The sequence below is a fragment of the Melitaea cinxia genome, chromosome 23 (assembly GCF_905220565.1).
Source record: "Melitaea cinxia chromosome 23, ilMelCinx1.1, whole genome shotgun sequence".
Taxonomy (NCBI): domain Eukaryota; kingdom Metazoa; phylum Arthropoda; class Insecta; order Lepidoptera; family Nymphalidae; genus Melitaea; species Melitaea cinxia.
Window position 1 is genome coordinate 1,775,144 of NC_059416.1, and position 16,395 is coordinate 1,791,538.

The 16,395-nt window shown below is 34.7% G+C and overlaps 1 protein-coding gene across 1 annotated transcript; it reads left to right on the top strand.

The window, feature by feature from the left end:
• The first annotated feature begins 4,511 nt into the window (after nt 1–4,511).
• Nucleotides 4,512–15,903, top strand: LOC123664923 (probable G-protein coupled receptor No18). Its single transcript, XM_045599291.1, has 5 exons — nt 4,512–4,523; nt 7,669–7,818; nt 9,675–9,787; nt 10,394–10,529; nt 15,232–15,903. The coding sequence occupies exons 1-5, from the start codon at nt 4,512–4,514 to the stop codon at nt 15,829–15,831; spliced, it is 1,011 nt and encodes a 336-aa protein (XP_045455247.1). The 3' UTR covers nt 15,832–15,903.
• The last annotated feature ends 492 nt before the right edge of the window (nt 15,904–16,395 follow it).

The following is a 16,395-nucleotide window of genomic DNA, read 5'->3' on the forward strand; positions in this document are numbered from 1 at the left end:
TTCATAATCGTAAGCAAAAGAAGCATGAAGCGTCGCGGGTAAAAACTAGTTTTCTCACAACTAACCTCGCTTAAACTCAAACTGAATTAATTTTAATATACGACCACTTCAATTACAAACGCGAAGTTTATACGAAGTTTAAACAAGTTTTCACTACCTACCAAATAGGATTTCAAGTTTCTAATATACGGAAATTCACTGTACTTATAAACAAATGCCTTCAATTATTATGCTTATGTCGGTGGAAAGGATGATAAGGCCCACTGGGTATACGAATTCCAACACCTATAATAAGTTTCTGAGTTCGATCGTATTATTTATATTTTTGTTACCTTATAATTTTTACTGCGTGTGATTTTGATGTTTTTTTTTTTTTAATCTGGTACTGGTAGTATAATCTGGTTGATCGAAATTTAACGTGTACTTTTTGAGGTATGTCTAATAATGCGTATGTAATTAAATATATTTATATTTGATTACCTAAGATGTGACTTGTCGATGAAATTTGAAGTGATTTTTCTTTCGTTTGTGAGAAAATACTGTTCTCCATTCTACGTGACATTGGCGAAATCATCTGTGCTCATTTGGCAATATTGAAAGCCATTTTAAGAAGAAGAAGATTAAGAGAAAATACTGTAATAGAGATTTGAATTTATCATTCGTCAACAATGGTCAAACATGGTCAAGAAATAAGGTGTGTCAGGAGTAGTCTACTAGGGCATAGTTGAGCAGTTGTGGATTAAACTCTTTTTATTTCTCGTTTCCATTGATAGCGAAATTATCTGCCAACCTGCAATGAAACATGTCAGATTATGTTTCAACCGCTCTCCTTTATGTAAATGAGTCCTTTGCCCAACAAGGAATGTCCGTAGGTTGTTTTAGTTCACTTCAATAAGAAAGCATTCTGACATGTATAACCACGATCTCGGTGTTACTAAAATTATCGCGTTGATCAAAGCAAACATACTCAAGAATTAATATTAATACGACATATTGTAATTTGTAATGGGAAATAAAACAGCGCCATCTATTAACAGCACAAACAAAAACAATTACGTAAAAAGTGCCAGAAGATTTTTATGTCGCAGAACGATTATTTCATAACGATATAAATGTCGGAACGTTATAATTTACACAAGTTATCCATTTTTCCCTTTTGGTAAAGTTGTTGGGAGATAGTTATGAGTACTATATTACTTAAATGCGTAAAAGGTTTCAGTCGGCCATTACTATAAATACATAGAAATGGGTGTTTCCATTAAGGCTCGCTCTTTAAATTGTTTTTTATAACTTCATAATATTTTAAAAATGCTATAAAATCGTATATTTTGCCGTGATACAGAGTGTGTTGGCCTGGATTTCGTTGTAGGTCGTTTGGTTTTTTCCAATTCTTTCCCATAGCAATAAGTATTTGTACAAACTGTTCAAAGATCCTTACACCAGTGTACTAACCGTTTGAAATTAATGCTTACCTAGGTCATTATTTATTCATCATCATCATCACTTCAGCCTAATATAGTCCACTGCTGGACATAGGCCTCCACAAGTTCGCACCAAAAATGCGTGAACTCATATGTGTTGCCCATAGTCACCACGCTGGGAAGGCGGGTTGGTGACCGCAGGGCTGGCTTTGTCGCACCTAAGACGCTGCTGCCCGTCTTCAGCCTGTGTCTTTCAAAGCCAGCGGTTAGATGGTTATCCCGCCATCGGTCGGCTTCTTAAGTTCCAAAGTGGTAGTGGAACCTTGTTATCCCTTAGTCGCCTCTTACGACACCCACGGGAAGAGAGGGGGTGGCTATATTCTTTGGTGCCGTAGCCAGACAGCAAAGCATTATTTATTAATACTTATTAATTTGGTAGGGTAATAGTATTCTTAACAACAGCCGCTGTCCAGTGTGCACTTATGCTACTATAATTTCTAGTATAACTTGGCTTTGTGCAGCTGTTTTAAATGTTTTTATTACATAATGACAGTATTGCGAAGTGCAGCTAACGTAAGTTCTCACTACACTTTTCTAAATTTACCACTTCTGTACGGAATTCTGTACGTATTTAACACTAACCATTTTAATAAATTTCGTGAATTAAAAATAGTGTTAAAAAGTAATCGTAAATACTAATACTTAGTGTTAATATTTGAAATCGTTTATGCTACATTTTTACATAATTTAAAAATAGTGTCATTAGTATAAGTGCCTTGGAGAGCACGTTAAGCCGTCGGTTCCGGTTGTTATCATAAATATTTAAAAAAAAAAACATATAGTGGGTACTCAAACAAAAATTGGTATAAGTAAAACCGTTTGATGTAGGCCGAAGTATCAATTCGTTTATATGTTTTTATCGCCCGTTAAATTGTACATTTATATCAGTGCCCGTTAGTATTTCACTCGTTGACGTATTTGACGATATATCTCCTTATCTTAGTTAGAATATAGTGTTTGATTAAACATTAAAATAACTATCGTACCACACGTTTCATAATATTAAATAGCTTTATCGTACACATGTATGTTAATACAGAACCAATCTTAATAATAAATATAGAGAGTGAAACGGTTCATCGAATTTTTTTAAATTTATCTAAGACATAAGTTACTGATAGATTTTTTCAGGACAGATGAAAAGGGGCATTATGGCCAGTTTTATATCAACTAATGCGTGTTATGTATCACTTATTGTTTAACTCATTGTAGACAGCTGGGTGTACGGAAAAACTCCTTCAAGTTTATTTTTTATGTACACGATCAAACATAAAATTGATTTGTAAAATACCGTTGTGTAATAAGTTCATTAGTTGCATATAAATAAATAAATATATAAATACATTATAACATACACACACGGCCGTCTGTTCCCATGGTAAGCAACTTAATATTTGTGTTACAGGTAACAGAAGACTGTTATAGCTAGGAATTTTTTTATATATACATAGAATTAATACATATATAAATATATACATACACATATTACACCCAGACTCAGGCGGGATCGAATCCGCAACCCGCGAAACAGAAAGCAGAGCAACTACAAACTTCGTCAACGGGCTAGTCAAAGTTATATGTCAGATAGCTTCATCAGCCGTTACAATTAGCCCTTAGCTTACTTAAAAAAGGCATCCATCAATCGTCACATAACAGTCTAGACCCGTAAGAAAAATCATCAAACTGATAAGTTAATGATATCGATTACCGTACATATTTTACGACACACGTGCGTTATCAATCTCTTTAAAATCCCTAGTCTACCAGACGTGACCTAAAAACTAAAAAAAACTCTGCCCCAGGACTCCTTTGTCGACGAAAAATCTTACCTTTCATTGTAATAGAAATTGAAGATATCGCTGAAACCAAAATGTCCGATCACGTCCCAATATGTGGTCGGAAGAATTCGATATTGAAACATATGACCTGGTTAATTTTATTAAATTACATTACATTTGTTGAAACTTTCTGCTGACTCGTATAATAGCAATATTTGTTTAAATAAAAATGAAACGTTAATTGTACTGCTAAAGCGAAAAACGAGTCAACTGGACCTAATTACTAATTCTTTTATTTTCAAGTTTTCTATTATAAGTGGAAATTGAGAAAATCGCACAGAAATTTTAGACAACGTAATAAATCATTGTTGTAATAAGTATTAAGTGTAAATTTTAAAAAATGTGCAACGTTTTACAAACGGCTCATACGATTAGATACTATACTGATACCTGTGAAGTGTTTTATGTTAACATGTTATAATTACTTTTTCGTGTTTACACGTGTATGTTTGTAAATGTCAGTTAAGAGCTTTTGTTAAACAATTTGTCAAATTACATGATTTAATAAAGACATTTAAAAATCAATCAAAATCAATAAATCATTCATCATCATCATCATCATCACTTCAGCCTAATATAGTCCACTGCTGGACATAGGCCTCCACAAGTTTGCGCCAAAAATGGCGTGTGGCGTGTGTCATGTTTTTTGCCCATAGTCACCACGCTGGGCAGGTGGGTTGGTGAGCGCAGGGCTGGCTTTGTCGCACCGAAGACGCTGCTGCCCGTCTTCGGCCTGTGTATTTTAAAGCCAGCAGTTGGATGGTTATCCCGCAATCGGTCGGCTTTTTAAGTTTTAAGGTGGTCGTGGAACTGTGTTATCCCTTAGTCGCCTCTTACGACACCCACGGGAAGAGAGGGGGTGGCTATATTCTTTAATGCCGTAATCACACAGCATAATAAATTATTACGATTATACTTTACACGTTTGATAGTATATTATATTACTAGCTGTGCCCCGCATTTTTACCCGCGTAAACTCGAGGAAACGAATATCTTATAGCCTTCCTCAGCAATGGGTTATTCACCACATAGAGAATTATTCATTTTGAACCAATAGTTCTTAAGATTAGTGCGCTTACAAAAAAAACTATTCAGCTTTATAATATAAGTATAAATAATATAGTTATGGTATATCTTAGCATATATTTTTCAGTACAACACAAAGAACACATGACAAAGACAGTAAACCACGATGGGCGGTCTTGTGAGTAATTAGCCATTCCTCTCAGACGACCCAAACCTAAATACGGAATTCAATACAAAAACTGTTGTGACAAAGCTACATATCATTTGCAAAACAAATAATTATGTTAAAACTGACGACATCCACAACGAACGCAGTCTAAAAAATAGTCAATTACATACATATAAGGATAACTCAAAAAGTACTCATCAGATCTCGATAACATTATAAATAAAATAATAAATATCTATAACATACACATACGGTCGTCTGTTCCTGAGGTAATTAACTTAATGCTTGTTTTTAAGTAACAGTTGGCTGATGATAGTTACCTTTTTTTTTCGATAGATACACCTTAATAATACTCGTAGAAAAAAAACATCATGGTCAGGCTTGAGGCGTGAATCGAACAACCAACCACGGAGCAGAAAGCAGGGCCACTACAAACTGCGCCAAAGGCTAGTCAAAACATACGTACATAGTCAAAACATTTAAATGAGAGCACAAGACAGAACCAGCTTCCGATTAAAATATAATCATCTAAATCCGTGCACCCAAATACACGTAAAAAAATATAGTCGAATTGAGAAACTCCTCCTTTTTTTAAGTCGGGTAGAACTGTTTTCAAATGAACCATTTTTCGTGACAGATCTGCTGCAGACAGGCAACATTAAAAGAAAAACAAGCCTCGTTCGTATCTCTCATCACTGCATATTAAAACTTTGCCGAACTTCAATCACATTCATGAACAAAAACTTCAAAAAAAATGTACAATACGCAGACGGCGTGTTTGTTATCGAAACTTCGTGAATGTCGTTTTGATGTCATGTTTAATATGTCATAAATAATTCCGTGCCTCCTGTGACAAGTGATACAAGTCGAAAATCAACGTTTTACAGCACATCATAATTATTTTTTTAAAAATTAGTTGTCATGAACTAAGTAAGCTAGATTCAATTTGAGTATCTTATTTTGTAAAAAAAAAATATGGCTAGCTTTAGATTAAGAACCGCATTTTGAAGTTGTATAGGTTAGGGCTATTTTTTTTGTAACCAAATTATATTATCTATGATTTTATTTTTGTGTTACCCACACACTAGGAATTCTATACATTTTTGAATATCATATCAAAAATTGACCGCTCCAGCGGGGTTCGAACCCGCGTCTCCGACTGACCGTGTCGGCGCTCTAGCCAATCAAGCTATGGAACGATGTACCCGCTAGATCGAAATTTTTGTAATGATGATTTTTATATTCGGTTTAAGCGAACAGCGGTTAACCAAATTATGTCGATAAACGATCAAATTTTGAGCTTGGATAATTCGACGGTTCTTAATCTAAAGCCTTACCAAAAACATTCCCTTTCAATATACCTTATGGGTCTTTTATGGTAATTATTTTGTTTGAAGGTTATTTACTTAAATTTTTAGAGTTGTATCTTTTTTCCCCATCAATTAAGTGCTACAATTGTGATAAATGATACTTGCACAGTTAAATTACTTACTCCTACAACTTGTCTTTATACAAAATATAGAATAAAACATCTAAGCGCAATTTGTTTCAAACAAAATATAAAGCCAACCCTAGAAAAGATTTTTTTTGTTACCACTCACATAAATTGCCTGAATTTTACCTGTTTACGAAAGGTTTAAGTTAAAAGGGATATAGTTAAGTCTAGTTACATCAGTATTAAAAAAAAAATATTGAAAAATAAATGTGAAATTATTTAACTTCACATTTATTTTTTACTGGCGACCCGCCCCGGCTTCGCACGGGTGCAATGCTGATATTAAATATACTACAAAATGTCTTTATTTATAGTATGAAGCTAGCTTATAACATGGTTATTAACATAATAACAACAACATTCAAATATGCGTCGTTAGATTACACGCTGTTACAGAATGCGTTGAAAAAATAAAGGTTTACTGCTCGTTCCCCGTAGGTGATAGCGTGATAATTTGTAGCCTATATGTTGACCCGACTTCTTAATAATATTCATGCCAAATTTGAAAGTAAAGCCATCCAGTACTTTTTGAGTTTATCCCGGACATACATACAGACAAACAGACAAAAAATCTAAAAACTATATTTTTAGCTTCGGTATCGATTCTAGATCACCCCCCAAGTATTCTTTAAAAAAAATAGTCAATGTACAGTTTTGACTTTCCTACCATTTTATTATCCTACTTGCGACCCGCCCCGGCTACGCACGGGTGCAGTGCTTATACTAAATATACTACAGAATGTCTTTATTTATAGTGTGAAGCTAGCTTATAACATGGTTATTAAAATAATAACAACAAAATTCAAATGCGTCATGCGTCGTTAGATTACACGTTGTTACAGATTGCGTTGAAGAAATAAAGGTTTACTGCTCGTTCCCCGTAAGTGATAGCGTGATAATATGTATTCTATATGTTGACCCGACTTCTTAATAATATTTTTGCCAAAGAAGTAAATCCATACAGTACTTTTTGAGTTTATCCCGGACATACATACAGACAAACAGATAAATTCCTACCATTTTATTATATGTATAGATATAGATAAGTCTGGATGTAATATATATACATATAGTATAATATGGTTTAAAAAAATTGATTTTTTTATGACATTGTAACACAGAACGCTCAGTGTGGGACCACGTCCTAGCTTTACTGGTTAATCATAGAACTGACGATTTTCAGTCTGAGTCTTACGTAACTAATCACCTGCAGGATAAGCGTATGTTTGACAAAAGGCAAGGGCACAATCTTTATTGGACACAATCATAAATTATACAATACAGATTACCCTGACTCCTGCACTAGTTTGCACTGTGTTGCAGAAGCCAGTATCCTCCCCTTTAATATATGTAATAACAAATTATGCCCTTAAAAACCAATTTTAAAAAAAAGAAAAAATCAAAACTAGCTAACATTAATAATTAAAAACTATAATTAACATTTAGATGGAAAACATGTGCCATGTCTGTTTCATTGTTCACTATTTATTAACCATGTGTATGTGTACGTGCTTGTGTGTGCATGAGTGTGGGTGTGTGTATGTGTGAGTGATTGTGTATGTGTGTATTTGTGTGTGTGTGTGTGTTTGTGTTTAATAAAAAAAAATAGAATAAATTTGTTGTAATATCCATCTAACTATAAGCAATGTTTGTCCCCAGGTATCGGACGACATCGGCTACGTGATATACTCAGCGCTGGGCAGCTTTTATATACCGTCCTGCATAATGGTCTTCGTGTACATACGGATTTACTACGCGGCCAAGGCGAGAGCGAGGCGAGGTATCAGGAAGAACCCTAGACCAAGGCCGGTGAGTATAGAATAATAATTAAGATATTTTAATATACTGTTATTTTTTTATATATTTTTTTATACAACTAGGTCGGTAAACAGGCGTACGACTCACTTCATGGTAAGCGATTACTGTGACTCCTAGACGCTTGTGATACCAGAGGCGTCGCAAACGCGTTTCTGACTCTACCCCTTATTGCCCTAGAAGCCACCTCAGTAGATACAGAATTAAATAATGTATACCGTAATTTTACAATATTATACATATTTACAACTAGCTGTGGCCGCGACTTCGTCCGCGTGGAATTGAATAAATATTGTTCAGTTCGCAGAATTACAAAATAAATAAATTTCTAAAATAAAAGTAGCTTAAGTTACTCCTTATTATATCAGCTAGATATCTGCCAGTAAAAGTCCTGTCAAAATCGGTCCAACCGTTTCAGAGATTAGCCGGAACAAACAGACAGACAGAGTAAAAAATTTCATTTTGGTATATGTACCGTGTAACCCATATGCATTTAGTAAAAAGTGATTATTTTAATATTACAAACAGACAATCCAATTTTATTAATCAGTTCAGCCTATCGCAGGCCACATAGGCCTCCCCAAGTTCGCGCCAGACATCCCGATCTTCCGCAATCCTCATCCAGCCTACACCGGCAATCTTACGTAGATCGTCCGTACAACGGGCTGGAGGCCGTCCCACACTGTTGATAATTTATGTAAAGAAGAATATTGCACCTCAAGGATCAGAATACAAAAAATATTTGTATCTATTTTTAAAAACCAACGATCAAATACAATTTTACGTCTTACCACGAAATAGTTTTAAAAATAACCGTTCTTAATGTCGTTTTTATTTCATACAACACGAGTACACATTACGTTATAACTATCTGAGTAAAATTTTGCGAATGAATTTGAAAGAAATTCCTCAAATGATTCAAATTATTGCATTAATCGCTTGGATGCAATGCATGGTTATTTGGCATACAAGTCATTCTAAGCCTAAATTGTTGCCCTAATTACATGTGATACATTAAGTACATATCATAAATAATATGGATATCAAAAGAAAAGATAATCTTTTCAAAAATAACTGACTGATAACTGAGGTAGGGCACAGCAGGAATTTCCTGCTCAAAATATGGAGCAGCCCGACTGGGGTAGTACCTCGACCTTACAGAAGATCACAGCAAAATAATACTGTTTTTAAGCAGTATTGTGTTCCTGTTGGTGAGTAAGGTGACCAGAGCTCCTGGGGGGGATTGGGGATTGGGTCGGCAACGCGCTTGCGATGCTTCTGGTGTTGCAGGCGTCTATAAGCTACGGTAATCGCTTACCATCAGGTGAGCCGTACGCTTGTTTGCCGACCTAGTGACATAAAAAAAAAAAAAAAAAAAATATGGGATGAATAGGAAATATTTAGGATAAACGAACAACAGTCTTATATATAATTTTCTGTACGAAATTAGATGCAGTTTTAATATTTGTAATTATAGAGAAATTTTAAAACCTTGTTCAGGTTTATTAAGCTTTTGAAACGGAATTATTACTATGTTAACAATTGTAATCGAATGGTAACGAAGTTGTTTTATACACAAAATTTACTTCAAGTAAAACCATTATACCGTGGCTCGGAGAGCACGTTAAGCCGTCGGTCCCGGTTGTTATCATGTACACCTGATAGCGATCGTTACTCATAGTATATATCCGCCAACCCGCATTGGAGCAGCGTTGTGGATTAAGCTCTGATCCTTCTCCTACATGAGGAAAGAAGCCTATGCCCAGTAGTTATATTATAGCCATATTACAGGCTCAAAATATTAAACACCATTACAAGTATGAAGCAATAAACAAAATATTTTGTTCCAGAACGAGCAACAAACGAGCTTTACGAACGTGCCGAAGGGCACGCGGCCGATGCCAACGTCATCACCTCTGTCCTTGCCTCCCGGAGTAGATGCTAGCAATTCTAATAATAATAGGTGAATATTATTATTGTTTTATTTTTACTCTTAACTACACGATCCAATTGCATCACACCTCTAAATAACTCAGTGGATATAACTTAAGGAAGAACTAATTAAATAACAATATAAATAAATTAAGCATCACAGTCAACGACTTCCAAAAAAAAGAAAATTATCTATATGATCTATACAAACATTTGTCATGTGCTCTGGTCTTTGCAGTTATGGCTAAAGATATATTTTTCGAATACTCAATGGCCAAAGGACTTATTTCACCAATTCCCGATAAAGGTTTTTTCACACCTAGGGGGCCAGCCATAAATAACGTCATACGTTAAGGGGGTTTAGGGAGTATCTCATAAATGTGACCAGATCTGATAAGATGTGGGGAGGGGTCAAAAATCGTGAAATTAGTGTAATGTTATTTATGATGATGACCTAGGATGGTCCCCAAATTACTGATAGGCAGAAGAACAGAGACTTTGTACCTTGTACCTTGTAAGTAAGTACCTTGGACTAAATGTCAGTACCGATTATTTTGTACATATGAAATATAAATTTCTATAGACTATTTATTAGAATTAATAGCAAACAGAACTAACACAACCACATTGATTTCAGGGAAAGTCAAATATCAACAATAGAAACGCAGCCGGTGCCTATACCTACGGTGACGTGCGACTTCGCCTCCGACATATCGACGAGCGAGGCAGGAGACGTGGGACCACAGCCCGACGAGAGGAAAGACACTTTGAAGGTACAGAAGTATATTGTCTTACCTACACTATGTCTTACCGTGGCGCCGTCTATAGTGAGCTCTTTACAAAAACCCGTAACTATTCAAAGTTTCATATTACAATGAAAATCTTTAACAGGAGACGACACCCACGGTTCGCTTAAACCGAATATAAATCATCATATCAAAAATTTAGATCTAGCGGGTACATCGTTCCATAGCTTAATTGGCTAGAGCGCCGACACGGTCAGTCGGAGACGCGGGTTCGAACCCCGCTGGAGCGGTCAATTTTTGATATGATATTCGAAAAATGTTTAGAATTCCTAATGTGTGGGTAACATAAAAATAAAATCGTAAATATTAGGAAATATCTAGCGCAAATCTAGAGTAGACCAACTTAAAAAGCATCTCAACCTTACAGAAGATCGCAAATCATATTGCTCTCAAAAAGTATTGAATTGATGTGTCGAGTATGGAAACCAGAGCTCCTGGGTTGGAATTAAAGTCGGTAACAAGTTTGTATTATTTCTGGAGTTGCAGACGTCTAAAGGTTACGGTAACCTCTTACCATCAGCTGTACTTCACGTTTGTTTACTAAGACTAGCAGTGTAAAAAAAATTTACTTAAAAATCTTGTATTTTTAATATAGGACATTATGTATGACAATACAAGTTTCTGTTTTTGGTCAGTTTCTTAACTACCCTCCATCCTCGTAAGAAGAAGCGAAGCCGTCAATTCTGGTTATCCTCTCATAGCGATTATCACTCTTCGTGATAACATCCACTGATTACTATAATTTAGCGGATAAAGCTTCAGTCCTTCCTCCAAATGGAAAAGAGTTTTTCTAGTAGTAGAGCAAATTTTGACTGATTTATTTAAATGGTCTACGATAACAGAAAACACATATACCAAGATTTCCCTTGTCATTGAACAGTTTAGTAGAGATGTAAATATTTTACTTGGCCAAGTAACCTAATGGGAAAAAATATCTATAAGTTCTTCAGACTGTGACCTAAAAGTAGAAAACCGTATCAAATTGGTGTATTGTCATAAGGCTTCGATAAGTCTACTAAGTTTTTTTTTTTTTTTTTTTTATGTCACTAGGTCAATAAACAAGCGTACGGCTCACCTGATGGTAAGCGATTACCGTAGCTTATAGACGCCTGCAACACCAGAAGCATCGCAAGCGCGTTGCCGACCCAATCCCCAATCCCCCCAGGAGCTCACCATGGTCACCTTACTCACCAACAGGAACACAATACTGCTTGAAAACAGTATTATTTTGCTGTGATCTTCTGTAAGGTCGAGGTACTACCCCAGTCGGGCTGCTCCATATTTTGAGCAGGAAATTCCTGCTGTGCCCTACCTCAGTTGAAATGAAATCTGAACGTTTGAAATAGGTCAAAATGAAGTCCAAGGGAGTCGGTTATAAACATACAAACATACAGGTGAACCTAATGGAAACCGTGTGATCAGAATCAGATTAAAAAATATATAACTTACGATTAGTATTCAATTAGTATTACAATAATAGAAATAAATATTAAAAATAAATAAACTAAAATTCATTATGTAAGACAATAATTTATTTTCGGTTACGGTAGTCAATTTTCTAATTTTCTAACAAAGAAAAACGGAATAAAAACTCTTTGAACTCCTAACTCCTTTGTTGACGATTTAATTTTCAAGAAAGTAAAACAAAATAAACTTCCGTTTAAAAATATAATTGTGTTTATTTTAGAGGGAAAAAATTCGTTTACATCATATCGAGTCCGAACTTTCCTAATACTTAATTAAACTCATGAAATACTTCAAAAATTCAATTTCAACTTCATAATCTTCAACTAAAGTGGAGCGGTAATACTATTAGAGAACGGGACGAACTGAATTGGGCGACTCAATTTTTTTTTTAATAAAACCTTTGAGAATCCATTTAAACTATGCATTTTATCATTCGCATTAAAAGCTCTATTATCTTTATATTTTCATCTTAATTGCTTAGAGAAATAACTGTGTTTGCTCGCAAACGAGCTAGCCCGTTGGCGCTTTCTGTAGTGCCCCCCTGCTTTCTGTTTCGCGGGTTACGGATTCGATTCCTGCTTGAGTCTGGGTATAATATTTGTATTTATATATTTATATAGGTATTATTTCCAGTGTCTTAGGTGCGACATAGCCAGTACTGCGGTCAATAACCCGTCTGCCCAGCGTGGTGACTATGGGCAAAACACATGAGTTCACGTTATTTTGGCGTAAACTTGTGGAGGCCTATATCCAGCAATGGACTGTATGTTGGCGGATATATTCCCCACAATAAGTAACGATCATTATTAGGTGTACATGATAACATCCGGGACCGACAGCTCCTAGCTACGGTGGGGAGACCCACAAGCACTAACAACGAAACCGGAAATAAATATTTGCATAAACACAAATTTCCACTTCGAGCGGGAATCGAACCCGTAACACATGCATTACACCAGAGCAGTCGTTTAAATTGGTACGTACATGTTACAAAACTCATACGACTGCATATAAATATAATCACAGTAATAATAATATATAATTGTGTTTGCTGGCAAACGAAAAAAAACCGACTTCAATTACATCGATAAGTAATACAACGTAGGTAGACGAAAAAAATTAACAAACGCACTAGTCGCCACTACGATTTTCGAAGGTCCATTTTCCATTTCTTCCGGTTCATCGGTCATATCATGGTACCACACCTGGGATATCTCCTTTCCAACAAAAAAGAATCATCAAAATGGGTTCATAACAAAGTTATCCGCGAACATACATAAAAAATATATATACGGTCGAATTAAGTAACCTCCTCCTTTTTTGAAGTCAATTAAAAATAACGTTAAAATTTAAAAGTAGTTACTCATAGAACAGATAATTTTTTGACGTTACTTTTATTTCAATACTCGTATATCTCAAAAGTATGCTCATCGTTTGTTTCATTCTTAACAACAAATCCCCTTAGGATGCCAATTCTACTTTCTAGAATAAATTCAGATATGAGAAGCTATAGATAACTAGTTTCAATAGTTATACTAATGCTCTATTCTAGAGAAAATTGAAAAATACATTTATTCAACGTATTCCCACCTGCAGCCGCAAAATTCTCTTGGAATTTGTATTTGGAGATTTATTTCACTGGGAATATAATTTGAATTTATTTTCTTTATTCGAATACGTACGAATATACGCCTGTTATATAAGTAATTTGTGTATATTGATAAATGTGTGTGTATATACAAGTCATGTGTGTATTCTTTGGTAATACAAATTAGAACGCTATGGTAATTTATTATAATTAACGCTAGACGCTCTAAAGCCTGTAGGTATGTGTCAGGATTTGGATACACAGCACAAACGCAAATATCCAGAGCACAAATAACATTTATAGTGGCCTATACAAACATTCCTGAAATTTATACGATTTAAGAAAAATTTTATTATATTTTGTAACACGTACTTATAAGTCTTTTAATTGTTGTTTGACTTTCTTTTCCTCTTAATTGTCGGCAGCAGTGTAAACTACCATTTTAATTGAATGATTTATAAATAAATAGTGGTCGCCCAAAAGTCGAAATTCGACCACAATTCAAAATTTTAATTAAAGAAGACCAAAGAATAATTAAAATAAAGAACCTTTTTTTTAAATTTTCAATTTGACGACAGACTTTGAAAAAAAAAAAGAAGAACAAAAGAGTATAATATGATTGAGTGAGTGTCAAATACATAGTAGTGTGTGTAATGTTTTTTTATTGATTTAATATATTATTATCCATAATTTAAAAAAAAATATTAGTATTCTGCGCTCCTTCTCTACATAAACCATAAGAGTATGAAATTTTATACTCCTCCGTCCGCGCAATTTTCGTAAAAAGGGGTACAAACTTTTTGCTTCACGTATTAATATATATTAACTAGCTGACTCGGCAAACGTTGTTTTGCCGCTAAATGCTATTTAAAAATAGGGGTTGGTGGTAGAAGGGTAAAAATTTAGGGTTTTATGTATTTTTAACGCCAAATCATATTAAAATAAAAAATAAATAATATTGCTAAAAATTAAAAAAAAATTAGGGGTGGACTTACCCTTAACATTTAGGGGGATGAAAAATAGATGTTGTTCGATTCTCAGACCTACCCAATATGCACACAAAATTTCATGAGAATCGGTCAAGCCGTTTCGGAGGAGTTTAACTACAAACACCGCGACACGAGAATTTTATATATTAGATAATAACAAATATATCCAACATCAAGCTCTATCTAATATTTCCTAAGGCAGGTATTTAAAGCCCGTTTTAGGTCACAGACGACAGATTTATATATGTATACTACTAAAACCTTGGGGCTAAAACTGTCGTCACTGCCGACTCTACCAACGTGGCGCTAGACAGTTATATATAGCAAGATTTTTGATTGTTTACTTGATCAATATATATAATATATATATACACTTACACTATATAGTGTAATATACTAGTCTTAGTTATGCGATTACTTCCATGTCTATATAAAAAAATACGATTCAAATCCTTAAAATTGTCAAAGTCTCAACTAAAAAACAAAATATCGCTTCTGTTGCTGATAAATATTAACAATGTCAAAGGCATATATGTATAGTTACTTCAAGTAGGTTACACAAATATTAATCTAGTCTTACATTTTGTTATCGTGATATCTAGTCAATTATTTAATTCTGTTTCAGGTTGTAACATCAGCTCAAGTAACGAGAAACCCGTTAGCGTCATGTCCATACAGAAGTTCAACCCTTTCGGTGAACGGAGAACTACAACTCCAATCGCAGAGGTGCAGAGCACCTAGTGTAGCTATAGATACAGACATGGTCTCCGAGATGGAACCATCCTCATCAGACTCGGGAGTTGTATCCCGTTGTGCTGTCGTCAAACCACTTAAGTTAAGAATATGCCAACCAATTTTCGGCAAAAAAAGCGACTCCTCGCGTAGACAGGAGAAAACTCAACCAACAAAAGCAGAATTGGAACCAGCGTTACCAAAACAACATAAACCTCGAGACCCCGAAAGAGAAAAGAGGAGACTAGCCAGAAAAAAAGAGAAGAGGGCCACTCTCATACTCGGTTTAATTATGGGCAGCTTCATAGCATGTTGGCTGCCATTTTTCTTTCTTTATATTTTAAAAGCGGCGTGTAGAGGATGCGTTATACCATCGAGTGCGTTCGCGATTGCTTTCTGGCTGGGTTATATGAACTCAGTATTAAATCCTGTAATATATACGATATTTAATAAAGATTTCAGACGGGCGTTTAGGAGAATACTGTTCAAGTGATGTTTAGCCTACCTGTGCTGCTACAGCTGTGTCGCCAACCGTATCATGTTGGCCCAACGACGAGCAGCGCCGGGTCTTTACAATGTGCGTTGATCAGATCACTTTCATAATCTCGAGACAATTGATTTGTTGCGTTGTACTATATTATTATTAAAGTCAAATATGTTTTAAGTGATGTGTTCATTTGTACATAAATATTGTGTTACATAGATTTTAATATATTAATTATTCTATACTTCAATTTAATTTATAAAACGATTTATTCTTTAAGTTTAGTCATTTTATATGTCATTGATTTCGTTAACTTCAATATTGTACAAACAACTGAAAGATTATTAACCCTGTCGAAGTCTGTTTTAAAGGCGAATCTTTTGTTAACCGACCTTTACAAAATATAGTTATATAAATAACATTATGATAGAGGATACAAATTATTCGCATGTAAAAATAAATTGTAAAAAAAACTAGTTTTTCTTTAATCGTAGACAATAGTCTAGTTGAAATTAAGATTAATGAATACTGCAACACTAACGGATTTGAAATGTATAGAATTATATCTAATTA

Coding starts and splice junctions, on each gene's coding strand:
- LOC123664923 (XM_045599291.1), top strand. Junction 7,819..9,674: donor AGAACCCTAGACCAAGGCCG/GTGAGTATAGAA, acceptor ATTTTGTTCCAG/AACGAGCAACAAACGAGCTT. Junction 9,788..10,393: donor AGCAATTCTAATAATAATAG/GTGAATATTATT, acceptor CATTGATTTCAG/GGAAAGTCAAATATCAACAA.